Source organism: Trichoderma virens, assembly GCF_000170995.1.
Source record: "Trichoderma virens Gv29-8 chromosome Unknown TRIVIscaffold_90, whole genome shotgun sequence".
Classification (NCBI taxonomy): Eukaryota; Fungi; Ascomycota; class Sordariomycetes; order Hypocreales; family Hypocreaceae; genus Trichoderma; species Trichoderma virens.
The window spans coordinates 1,550,744-1,561,101 of NW_014013659.1; the positions used below are offsets into that span (position 1 = coordinate 1,550,744).

Below are 10,358 nucleotides of genomic sequence, written 5' to 3' on the forward strand. Positions count from 1 at the left end.
GGCCAGGTTGGACCTGTCGCCTTCGTCGTCGTCGCCGCCGCCCGAGAATCGCACAGCTCGGTCCAACGAGTTGGGCATTGCTTGGTGCTTAACAGCAGGGCGACTCGGTCGATTTTCGTCCCAATTCTCTCCCAGGGCAAAGGTCATTGGCGCTCCCTATATGTTCTCCGACTCGAGCTTGAGGCGCCCCCCAGCGCTGGGCGGCGCAAGCGTTGGCAATGGGGATCGTCAGAGTGAGGCGGAAGAGGGGTGACAGGTGGTAGTCAATCCAACATGTGTACACGAAGCAGTGGTGTCGGCAGCTTTGCGATATTTGATGCTGGCGGGGGCTGGATGCTGGTGAAATTGGCTGGTGTACTGTAGAGGTTGGTTACGGTACTAGTTCTGATGCACGATGAAATATGGGCAAGGCTGTTTCGTTCGTCATCCAGGACGCGGAGCTGGAGCCTGTCATCCGCTGGCGAATAGCAGGGCCAGGGCGAGGCGTAGTGGACTGCAGTGGACTGCAGTGGACTGCATTGGACTGTAGGGGGCAGGGATAAGGCTGGCAGAGGCCTGTGCTTCTGTATTTTTGGGCGGGCTGCGTGTCTTTTTCCGAGTGGAAGCGGAGACATGCGGTGCCAGCTCAGTCCATGCATGCAGGCACGCTGAACTCTGTTTTTTCTTACATGTCTTTTTCTCCGCTGACTGTTCGCTTGCTTAATACATGTATTGACTGCAATTGTTTTTTAAAGGCTGATGAGATGGACCTGTTGTGTGGGTGAAACGAGAGGGTCAGTCTCTCCCTACCTATCTCGCGATGCAAATGCCCGCATCTACCTCGATGAATGCTGTTGATGATAGAAGAGGCTGAGGTTCGATGCTGGACTTTCTAAGGCACTGATTATTAGCATGTGCATTTATTTTGGGTTGTGTCTGTTACTTGCATGTAGCACTCAATTTGAAACCCACCGGATTGATTACCTTCCCCTCAATGTGTTACTACCATGACTCTGATAGCCTACCTGTGCCTTGCAGTGCTGGACCCGGGGGAAAAGTCAACAGATTGCCCGAGCTCTGGCATCTGTATAAACAGAATAGTAAGAATCAATAATCGAGCCATCATACAAGGTAAAACCCTGTTGTAGCAGACTGGATGGTGGCCATCCATCAACCACATGTGCCTCTTGAGACTCCTGACAGAGTGTTACACAGCATCAAGTCGGTGTCAGGTGAGTGTCGTGCCAAAAGCAAGCAGGTAACCAAAGGCAGGATGCTTGGTGTGTCCTGTGCATTCATGGTATCTAGATACTCGGAGTCGTTCATGTTTCATTAGGGAGTGTGTGTGTGTGTCTAGGCACTGACAATATTTCTCCCCTTCCTTGTTGCGTTTGTGAATGTATGAATGGATCTCGGTTACCCCAACGATGCAGAGGCAATTCCAAATAACATTTTAAAAATAGGACACATTAGTCTATTAACAATATGTTTGTCATTACCACAAGAGGCAAATTCTGGCTGGGGTTCAACCACATGGCTGCGTCCGCCACCAAACCTCCCGTCCAACCGTCCATCCCACAAACTCCATCATCGCCAGTGGCAAAAGCACATGGACCCGGAACCACCTCTAAACCAAGCCCAACCACTCGGAAGCAAAAGAAACCGAGCCTCAAAATGTTTCATCTCACCAAAGCCCTGGATTTTACCCCAGAATCTACGACTAATCATCTTCGCCGCGGCCGCTTTTAAACCCGCCCCACTCCGATTACCGCCTTGCCGAGGCACAGGTACATCTGGGGATCCTCAAGCTTAGATGGACTCCATAATCCTGTTCGAATCGCCATGATTCATATGCCATTGTCACTCTTTTCCGGTTGGACCGACACATACGGCCAGACAAATATCAACCATCGCTCTGCCTCTTGATTTTGTCTCAGATTTCCCCTTCCTCTCCGCCTTTGTCCAAGCGTCAAAGTGTCAAACCGTACTCTCACATTTCCCCAATCCTTCTCCAGCAGCAAAGTCGCGTCGCAATCATGTCGGTCCCCGAGTCCACATACCTGAGCGCTGTATGGCGAGACAACATCTTCAGTGAGTCGCCGCGCATAGAGAGGAGGGACAAGACGTGTGGCTAACCCAGTCTTTGCTCGTCGACAGAGGACAAGGTCATCTTCGTCACCGGCGGCGCAGGTACCATCTGCAGCATGCAGACCAGAGCAATGGTCCGACTCGGAGCGAATGCCTGTATCCTGGGCCGAAACGCCAGCAAGACGGAGGCTGCTGCCAAAGATATCGCGACGGCTCGACCGGGCGCCAAGGTCATTGGCATTGGTGAATGCGACGTGCGTAAGGTAATTGGACCTGTACCTGGACCTGGACCTGGATAGCGAAAGAAGACAGAAGGCAGAGTTAGCGCTGACATGGCCACAACTATAGGTTGAGAGTCTCGAGGCCGCGGCTGCGCGATGCGTCAAGGAGTTGGGAGGCATTGACTTCGTAATGTGAGGAACAATTCTTTTGTACAGCTGCTCGATCGACGAATACGATACTGACGGCCCAACAGTGCTGGCGCGGCAGGCAACTTTGTCGCCTCGATTGACGGAATCAGCTCCAACGCCTTCAAGACCGTCATGGACATTGATGTGCTCGGAACCTACAACACCATCAAGGCCACGATCCCCCATCTCCTCCGCAGCTCGACCCCCCGCATCATCGCCGTCTCGGCCACCTTCCACTACACCGGCATGCCCTTCCAGGCCCACGTCGCAGCCGCCAAAGCGTCTGTGGACTCACTCATCGCCAGCGTTGCGCTCGAGTACGGCCCTCGTGGCATATCGGCCAACGTCATTGCTCCGGGCCCCATTGCCGAGACCGAGGGCATGGCTCGTCTGGCGAGCAGCAAGCCAGAGCAAATTGCGGCGTTTGCAAAGACGATTCCTTCCGGGCGATACGGCACCGTCAAGGACATTGCGGACGCGACGGTTTTCCTCTTCAGCGACGCCGGCAGCTACATCAATGGCCAGATCATCCCCGTAGATGGTGCGTCGTGGAGAAGGCAAGGAGCCTATACGGTTGGCGTGGATGCGGGCGTCCCATATCCCGACTTTCTCCTGAACAACCAGATCTCTGAGGGTCTGAAGGGAGGAAAGAAGGATAAATCCAAGCTTTGAAAAGGAAAAGGACGTGAAGAAGATAAAGAAGAGTATAAAGATGTAGAGGAGGTGATTGTGGCGTTGGGCAATGGGGCGAGGGCATCTTGTCCCATATCGAGGCTTATTCATTGACAGCTTTAGAATTCAAAGCACAGCAACTTCAGTGTTATTTTACGCAGAGTACATATTTTTATGAGCACCTTACTTCGAAAGATATCCCCCTTAAAGAAGAGAAGTATCCACATGGCAAAGGGAAAGAGTCAGTTGAAGCGCTATGGAAATCTTGCCTACCTAGGTATTTACCTATGTTCTTCTTTAAGTATATGTAAGGTATGGAGTACACTACCTAGGTACCTAGGTAGGTAGGTAGTTATGCTATCAGCGCCTTTGCTAAGCCGTAATTAAACAATAGCGTTGTGCCCTCTCCCTGCTGCCCGTGATGGCGGTGTTTGGCTCAGCCAACCTACGAAGTCAATATCTGCTCCTTTATCAAGCAGCAGCTGAACAGTATCCGCATGCCCATTCACTGCTGCCCATAATAGCGGTGTCCAGCTGATATTATCTTGAATATTACGGTCAGCACTATTATCAAGCAGTAGCTGAACGGTAGCCTTGTGTCCATTTCCCGCTACTTTTGATAGCGGTGTCCGCCCGTCGTTATCCTTAGAGTTAATATCAGCTCCTTCATCAAGCAACAGTTGGATGGTATCCATATCCCACGGATTATTCTCTACTACCCATAATAGTGGTGTCCGCCCGTCATTATCCTTAGAGTTAATATCAGCTCCTTTATCATGCAACAGTTGGATTGTATCCGTATCCCAAGGAGAGTTCTCTACTACCCATAATAGCAGTGTCCGCCCGTCATTGTCTTTAGAGTTAATATCAGCTCCTTTATCAAGTAACAGTTGGATGGTATCCGTATCCCAAGGAGAGTTCTCTACCACCCATGATAGTGGTGTCCGCCCGTCATTATCCTTAGAGTTAACATCAGCTCCTTCATCAAGCAATAGTTGGACGGTATCTGTTTCCCACGGATTATTCTCTACTACCCATGATAGTGGTGTCCGCCCGTCGTTATCCTTAGAGTTAATATCAGCTCCTTTATCAAGCAGCAGCCGAACAGTATCCGAATACCCATTTTCCGCTGCATTTAATAGCGGTGTTTGGCCAAACTCATCTTTTGACTCTAAGTCGGCCCCCTTATTAAGCAGCAGCTGAACAGTATCCAAATGCCCATTTTCCGCTGCATTTAATAGCGATGTTTGGCTAAACTCATCCTTCGACTCTAAGTCAGCACCCTTATCAAGAAGCAGCTGAACAGTAGCTGTATGTCCATATTTTGCTGCCCATGATAGCGACGTTCGGCCAAACTCATCCTTCGACTCTAGGTCAGCACCCTTATCAAGCAGCAGCTGAAGAGTATCCGAATGCCCATTTTCCGCTGCATTTAATAGCGGTGTTTGACCAAACTCATCTTTTGACTCTAAGTCGGCACCTTTATCAAGCAGTAGCTGAACAGTAGTTGTATGTCCCTTCCATGCTGCCCATGATAGCGGTGTTCGACCAGACTTACTATCCTTTGGCTCCAAGTCAGCACTTTTATCAAGCAGTAGCTGAACAGTCGCTGTATATCCCTTCCATGCTGCCCATGATAGCGGTGTTCGACCAGACTCGTTATCCTTTGGCTCCAAGTCGGCACCTTTATCAAGCAGCAGCCGAACAGTGGCTATATGTCCTTCTCCTGCTGCCCATGATAGAGGTGTTCGACCAGACTTATTATCCTTTGTCTCCGAGTTGGCACCTTTATCAAGCAGTAGCTGTACAGTAGCTGTATGTCCTCCTGCTGCTGCCCATGATAGAGGTGTTCGACCGGACTCGTTATCCTTTGTCTCCGAGTTGGCACCTTTATCAAGCAGTAGCTGTACAGTAGCTGTATGTCCTCCTGCTGCTGCCCATGATAGAGGTGTTCGACCGGGCTCGTTATCCTTTGACTCCAAGTCGGCACCTTTATCAAGCAGTAGCTGTACAGTAGCTGTATGTCCTCCTGCTACTGCCCATGATAGAGGTGTTCGACCGGACTCGTTATCCTTTGACTCCAAGTCGGCACCTTTATCAAGCAGTAACTGAATAATAGCGTCACGTGCCAAATTTATTGCCCAAAATAGCGGTGTCCACTCGTATTTTCCTTTTGAATTGATGTTGGCACCTTTATCAAGTAGGAGCTGAACAATAGCAACATGCCCCTTCTCAATTGCCCGTGACAGCGGTGTGTTATGCTGATGATCCTTTGACTCTAGGTTGCATCCGTTATCGAGTAACAACCGAACCATAGTCTCATGTCCATATCCTATGGCACATAATAGCGGTGTCTTGCCGTCACGATCCTCCACGTCAACCACGGCTCTCTTTTCGAGGAGTAGCTTAGCGATGGCGACATAGCCTCTTTTTGCAGCGTGCAATAGTGGAACTGTCCCGCTATAAATGTCCCCTGAGTTAACGTTGGCGCCAGCTTTGAGAAGCAGCTTGACAATACCTTTGTGGTTTTTTTGGACAGCACAAAATAGTGGCGTCTCTCTCTTCTCGTATTTCAAGCCTGCGTCAACTTGCCTCGTCGCTAACAGCTGCGCAACGACAGCTATATGGCCATTACGGGCAGCGTTCCATAAGGGGGTTCGACCGTATACATCCGTCGAGTCTGGGTGGTCATCGCCCTTTTGGAGTAAGTAAGCGACTACTTTCTCAATCCCGAAGTACGCCGCCAGGTGTAGCCCCGTCATTTCTTTTCGAAAAAGCGAACTGTGCCAATAGAGTGACGGTTTGGGGCTGAAACCCATCAGTGCCTGACCCGACGCCTTCACCTTCTCCTCAGACTCTAGAAAGTCTATGACTTCCTGATATATTGTAGAAGCATCCCTAGCATGATGTCCCCAGTTGTGTGCGGCATAATGATATAACGAGTTGGATTGCAGACGCTCTTCATACTCCTCGTTCGTGTGGCAAAATCCACTTTCGAAAGTATCGAATGATAGGTACGTAATGCATACTCTCGTGATATAAGACTCCGCCTCCGGAAACCACCTTTCCTGCGTCTGCTGGAAGAATTCTTGAGTAGTGTAGTGAACCAGCCGAATAATTCCACTTTCTCCATCGATCGTCACTAGTCCAGCGCAAACTGATTTTAGATCCTTCGCATCGGATAGGTAGTCAGGGTCAAATGCTGTCATATGTTCCCTGACCGCAAGCGCATGTTGGATCTCAATGATGGAAAGCGGCCTTTTGGCGTGAGTAATCCAAGTTAGAATCCGTCTTGCGAGGTATCGAATAGCAGGCGTGTGGCTTTCGATTCTCTCCATGGCCTGTGTGTATATTTCATGCAATCCTTCCACTCCGCTACCTAGTTTCTGGAGTACCTCTTTAATTTCTCCTCTTGAGGGCTGGCTCATGATTGTATCGATGTGGAAAGTTGCGAGGAGGAACCTGGCGTCAGCATCAGCTCGACTGTTCTTCAATTTTTTCGGAACATATAGCATACATTCCACCAGCGGCTTTAAGCACTCCAGTCCTAATTCTGTCTTGAATGTCACCATTGATGATGGCTGAACGCCGGAGTGACATCTTCCCGTCTAGGTAGGCTAGCACATCTCTATCTGTTGCAGAGATCTCGACAGTTGCACACCCATCGAAGCGTCTCCTTATGCTGTCATTAATTCTGGAGGTCGCAAAGATATTCGCTCCAGTCCCGACCTGAAGGCTGAATATTTCATCGAGGAATCTCAACCGGCTCAAGTCTTGGCATTCATCAAGCGCATCGATTACAATAAAAGTTTTTGAATTTGCAGTGACAATAGAATGGAGGGCTGTCGTGATCTCGGAATGCGATGGCCGCGTCCGGCTCTTCTCATGTTTGTCGTAGAGATCTTTCACATCCTTTGGCAGAGACGACTGGGTCTGGACTAGCTGCTTCAATAAATTTGTGAGTAGCTTTTCGGCTGTTTGCTCGTCTTGTTGCCGAAAATTGCAATAGATATAAGCAATGCCGATTTTCGGGTCATCTCGGAAATTAGCTAACAGATGATCGATCACTATTGCCGTGATGATGGTTTTGCCAGCTCCAGGAATGCCGGGACAAAATAATGTCTGCCTGTTGGTTTTTAGCCATACTTGGAACTCTACTGACTTGAGGAACCAACGTCCGGTTCCTTCTTGTCGCCTGCTGATAAAATCGTTCTGCTGTAAGGCATAGTCAATAGGCGTAAGCCAGTCGAGAACGGCTTTATGTTCATGACTGTATTGCTTATTGACAAGTTTATGAACATCTTTTTCTACGCCATTAACCACTTCTTTTACATCTATTACAGTAAAATATCATTAGGTGCCCATTATTTCATAATACTTAGAATGTCTCATACTGACCTGAAAGAATATCGCTGATCCTTTTCTCTGTCGTAACGCTGTTTGGAGCAATCTGATATAGAAGATCCTTCGCATACGCAGCCGCAACCATTGCTGCATAACCCTGCCACTCCTTATTCTTATGAGAATCTGCGTAGTCGCATATCCCGCGAATAACCAAGCAAGGAAAGTGATTCATCAGTCCCGCCGCCTCCATCTCAAAACATAGCACATCTTTCTCTACTGCAAGCTTATCACGAAGTAAGGCGTTCTTCATCAGCTGATTTGCTGAAGCAATTAGGCCGTAGTGAATTGCTGGGCTTTCCTCATCTTCATCCCGTTCTGATCGTGATATTAGTCCGGATGGATCACAAGCAGTGACACAGCTTTCTTTGGCGCTTGGGTGGACGACTCCTGTTTGATACAACCTATCGCTGCTTTGAGCCGGTCGCTTATACTGTCGTCGTAGCCTCTTATTCTTTTCAAGGACACTATTGACTGCCTCATCAATCTGATGGCCTTTTCTCTCATACTGAGCCTGGAGTCCAGCCAGTGCCGTCCGCAGAGTAACTGGCGGCTGGTTCAAGACCCCGGTGGTCAGGAAGATCTGATCTTGGATATTCTTGCCAAAGTCGTACTGAAGTAACCCCCCACTACCATCTTTTGGAGCGCTGACTACAATGTCACCAAGACGGATATCATGATTCTCGCTTGGAACCCCGCCGCCGATGCCGACCATCAGACCAATTCTGACGTTAGGAAAGGAGTGCATCATATCTCTGGCGACAGTTGCTGCTGAGGCTATTCCGTACTCTCCAAGGGGCAAGGTAGCGATAACAACGTTGTGCTTCCCGACGCTGCCCAATGTGTAATTGTTGTTGTCATGAGGGGACACATAGTCCGGTCCCTCATGCTCTTCGTCGAGGAATTCTTGCGCGGCAACATACTCTACTTTTATGGCACATATCCACCCGACAGTGTAGTCATCAGGCTTCAACTTCCGCAGAGGAGTCCGCACGTTACTACAATCATCCTTCTTCCTCCTCTTCTCTGAACTCGATACGCGTTCTTGGTCATCCTCAATCTCGAGTTCCCTTTTTGGCATGGTTTATGTTATTTGCGGGCCGTAACAAGCGCGTCGAAGGAGAGGTTTTATGAGGACGACCCAAGGTTATTGCGTTGAGGTGAGTTGGATCGGTTCCGGTTGGTTATGTGGTTTCTCGGCTGAGCTCGGCGTCCCCGATCTGCTCAAAGAAAACTTGTGGTTTCAGAAGCGACGCGGCTGAGACGCGATTATTAAATCGAAATGGAATTCGTTGGGCTGCTTTTCAGGCAGCAACATACATAGCCACAAACTCATTCGCCAGCCTTGTCTTGAGGTTGCACAGGCATACCTCAAGGCAGAAGCCACACGGTGTAGTTGGAGGGTTTGGGATAAAACATAAATCGGAGAGCAACGCGCTTTGCAAATACGCCGGTCGGGTGAATGCCTTATGGTCGCGCGTTGGTCGAGACGGGTCGAAATAGAGTATAAATTGCCTTACACGTCCCGATCAAATCGAGCTGCCTACCAGGTATGGATGTTGCTGACTAAGGTACATGTTGTTGTAAAAGAAGCTCCTGAATATTCACCATGTTCTAGAGGCAGAATGCATTTGAGAACATTGAAAGTGTAAATAGACGTACTTAGGCTGTATCGATACAACAATCAGATCCCTTTCCTTAGCTGTGATACCGCGTTTGACCACTTTTGTAATCTTACGCTCCAATGTATCTTGTGAGAAAATTGGAAAAGACCACATGGTGCGAATAGGAATCAACGTCTACGCAAACCAATAACATGCACCTACTAACTTGGATACCAGCAGATGAATACACTACTGGCGTTTCTACGCTTCTGTTTCTCGGAAGAGAGTGAACTCATATCGGATATGGAGACAAATGAGAGACTCATGACCATCGATGTCATACCTTAGTCCTTTACCTGTACGTCTCCACAAACAAACATCTACTAGCCGATGCCAAGCTGAATAAGATCAATAGCGCTATATTATACTCGTACTTCGTATCAGCCGCCTCGGCAAGTTTGCTATCGCAAGTGTGAAAAGCTGACATGAGGCTAGTCTCCCGAAAAAATAAAGCATGCATCTCAGCGGATCCAATTGCTCCAGAACTGCCTCCTCGGAGATGTTTCGCCCATCGACCATCACAATCGTTACTGCCGAGCATGGCTTTAAGATTGCTAAACTGGATCCAAAACGCTCGGTAAAACGGCAGATAGCAGTATCTATCGTAGATAACAACTGCCTTGGTCTCTTGTTCAGCTGGCGGCGAAATACTTGCGTTGAGAGAACAGGACAAACGGAGAACCTAAAGTTTTAGTAGCAATAGTCAATGATGTCTAAATTGCATGTTAATCTGAAAGAAGGCGCAGAGACGGCGCCGGAATAGTTAAGAGTCGGATTGAGTTTCTTCTATGTCCCAGATTTGCCTCTTTGTGGTGGCAACGAGCACCAAAAAGCAAATCTGGACTGCGCTTCTAGATCATTGGAAGAGTAGATATACTCGGTCAATTAAACCCGTTAGCTGAGCGCCACGGCACCAAGATTCCAGGCGGCCGCAGCCATTCAACCATTTTTGAATCCTGCTTTCTTTCCGCTGATGCTTCGCTCTCGGGCCAGCTGCTCTTATCGGCCAAACCCCACCTTGGCGGAAGCAGGCGGTTGTCGGGATCGAAGGCCGGCTGGCGCTGATGCGGCCAATGGCATCGTGGGAGATTCTGGTGATGGGCGGGGGTTTTGGTGGTGATGGTGGTGGCTCGCAGCTTGGCGT

General features: G+C 49.1%; 3 protein-coding genes across 3 annotated transcripts; 1 reads left to right on the forward strand and 2 right to left on the reverse strand.

Annotated features, from left to right (window-relative positions):
- Window positions 1-2,015: 2,015 nt before the first annotated feature.
- Window positions 2,016-3,149, forward strand: TRIVIDRAFT_56808 (uncharacterized protein; the record flags this gene model as incomplete). The annotated part of the gene is made up of 4 exons (XM_014095551.1): window positions 2,016-2,070; window positions 2,137-2,330; window positions 2,416-2,480; window positions 2,543-3,149. 4 exons carry the CDS (start codon window positions 2,016-2,018, stop codon window positions 3,147-3,149), a joined length of 921 nt encoding a protein of 306 aa, XP_013951026.1.
- A 1,043-nt stretch (window positions 3,150-4,192) lies between these two features.
- On the reverse strand, window positions 4,193-4,426 carry TRIVIDRAFT_121905 (uncharacterized protein; the record flags this gene model as incomplete). Its single annotated transcript, XM_014095552.1, has 1 exon — window positions 4,193-4,426. A coding segment is annotated over one exon (234 nt), but the record flags the coding sequence as incomplete, so codon positions are not given.
- A 9-nt stretch (window positions 4,427-4,435) lies between these two features.
- Window positions 4,436-8,631, reverse strand: TRIVIDRAFT_162434 (uncharacterized protein; the record flags this gene model as incomplete). Its single annotated transcript, XM_014095553.1, has 5 exons — window positions 4,436-5,017; window positions 5,819-5,913; window positions 5,965-6,611; window positions 6,667-7,483; window positions 7,548-8,631. Coding segments are annotated over 5 exons (3,225 nt in total), but the record flags the coding sequence as incomplete, so codon positions are not given.
- Between the last annotated feature and the right edge of the window lie 1,727 nt (window positions 8,632-10,358).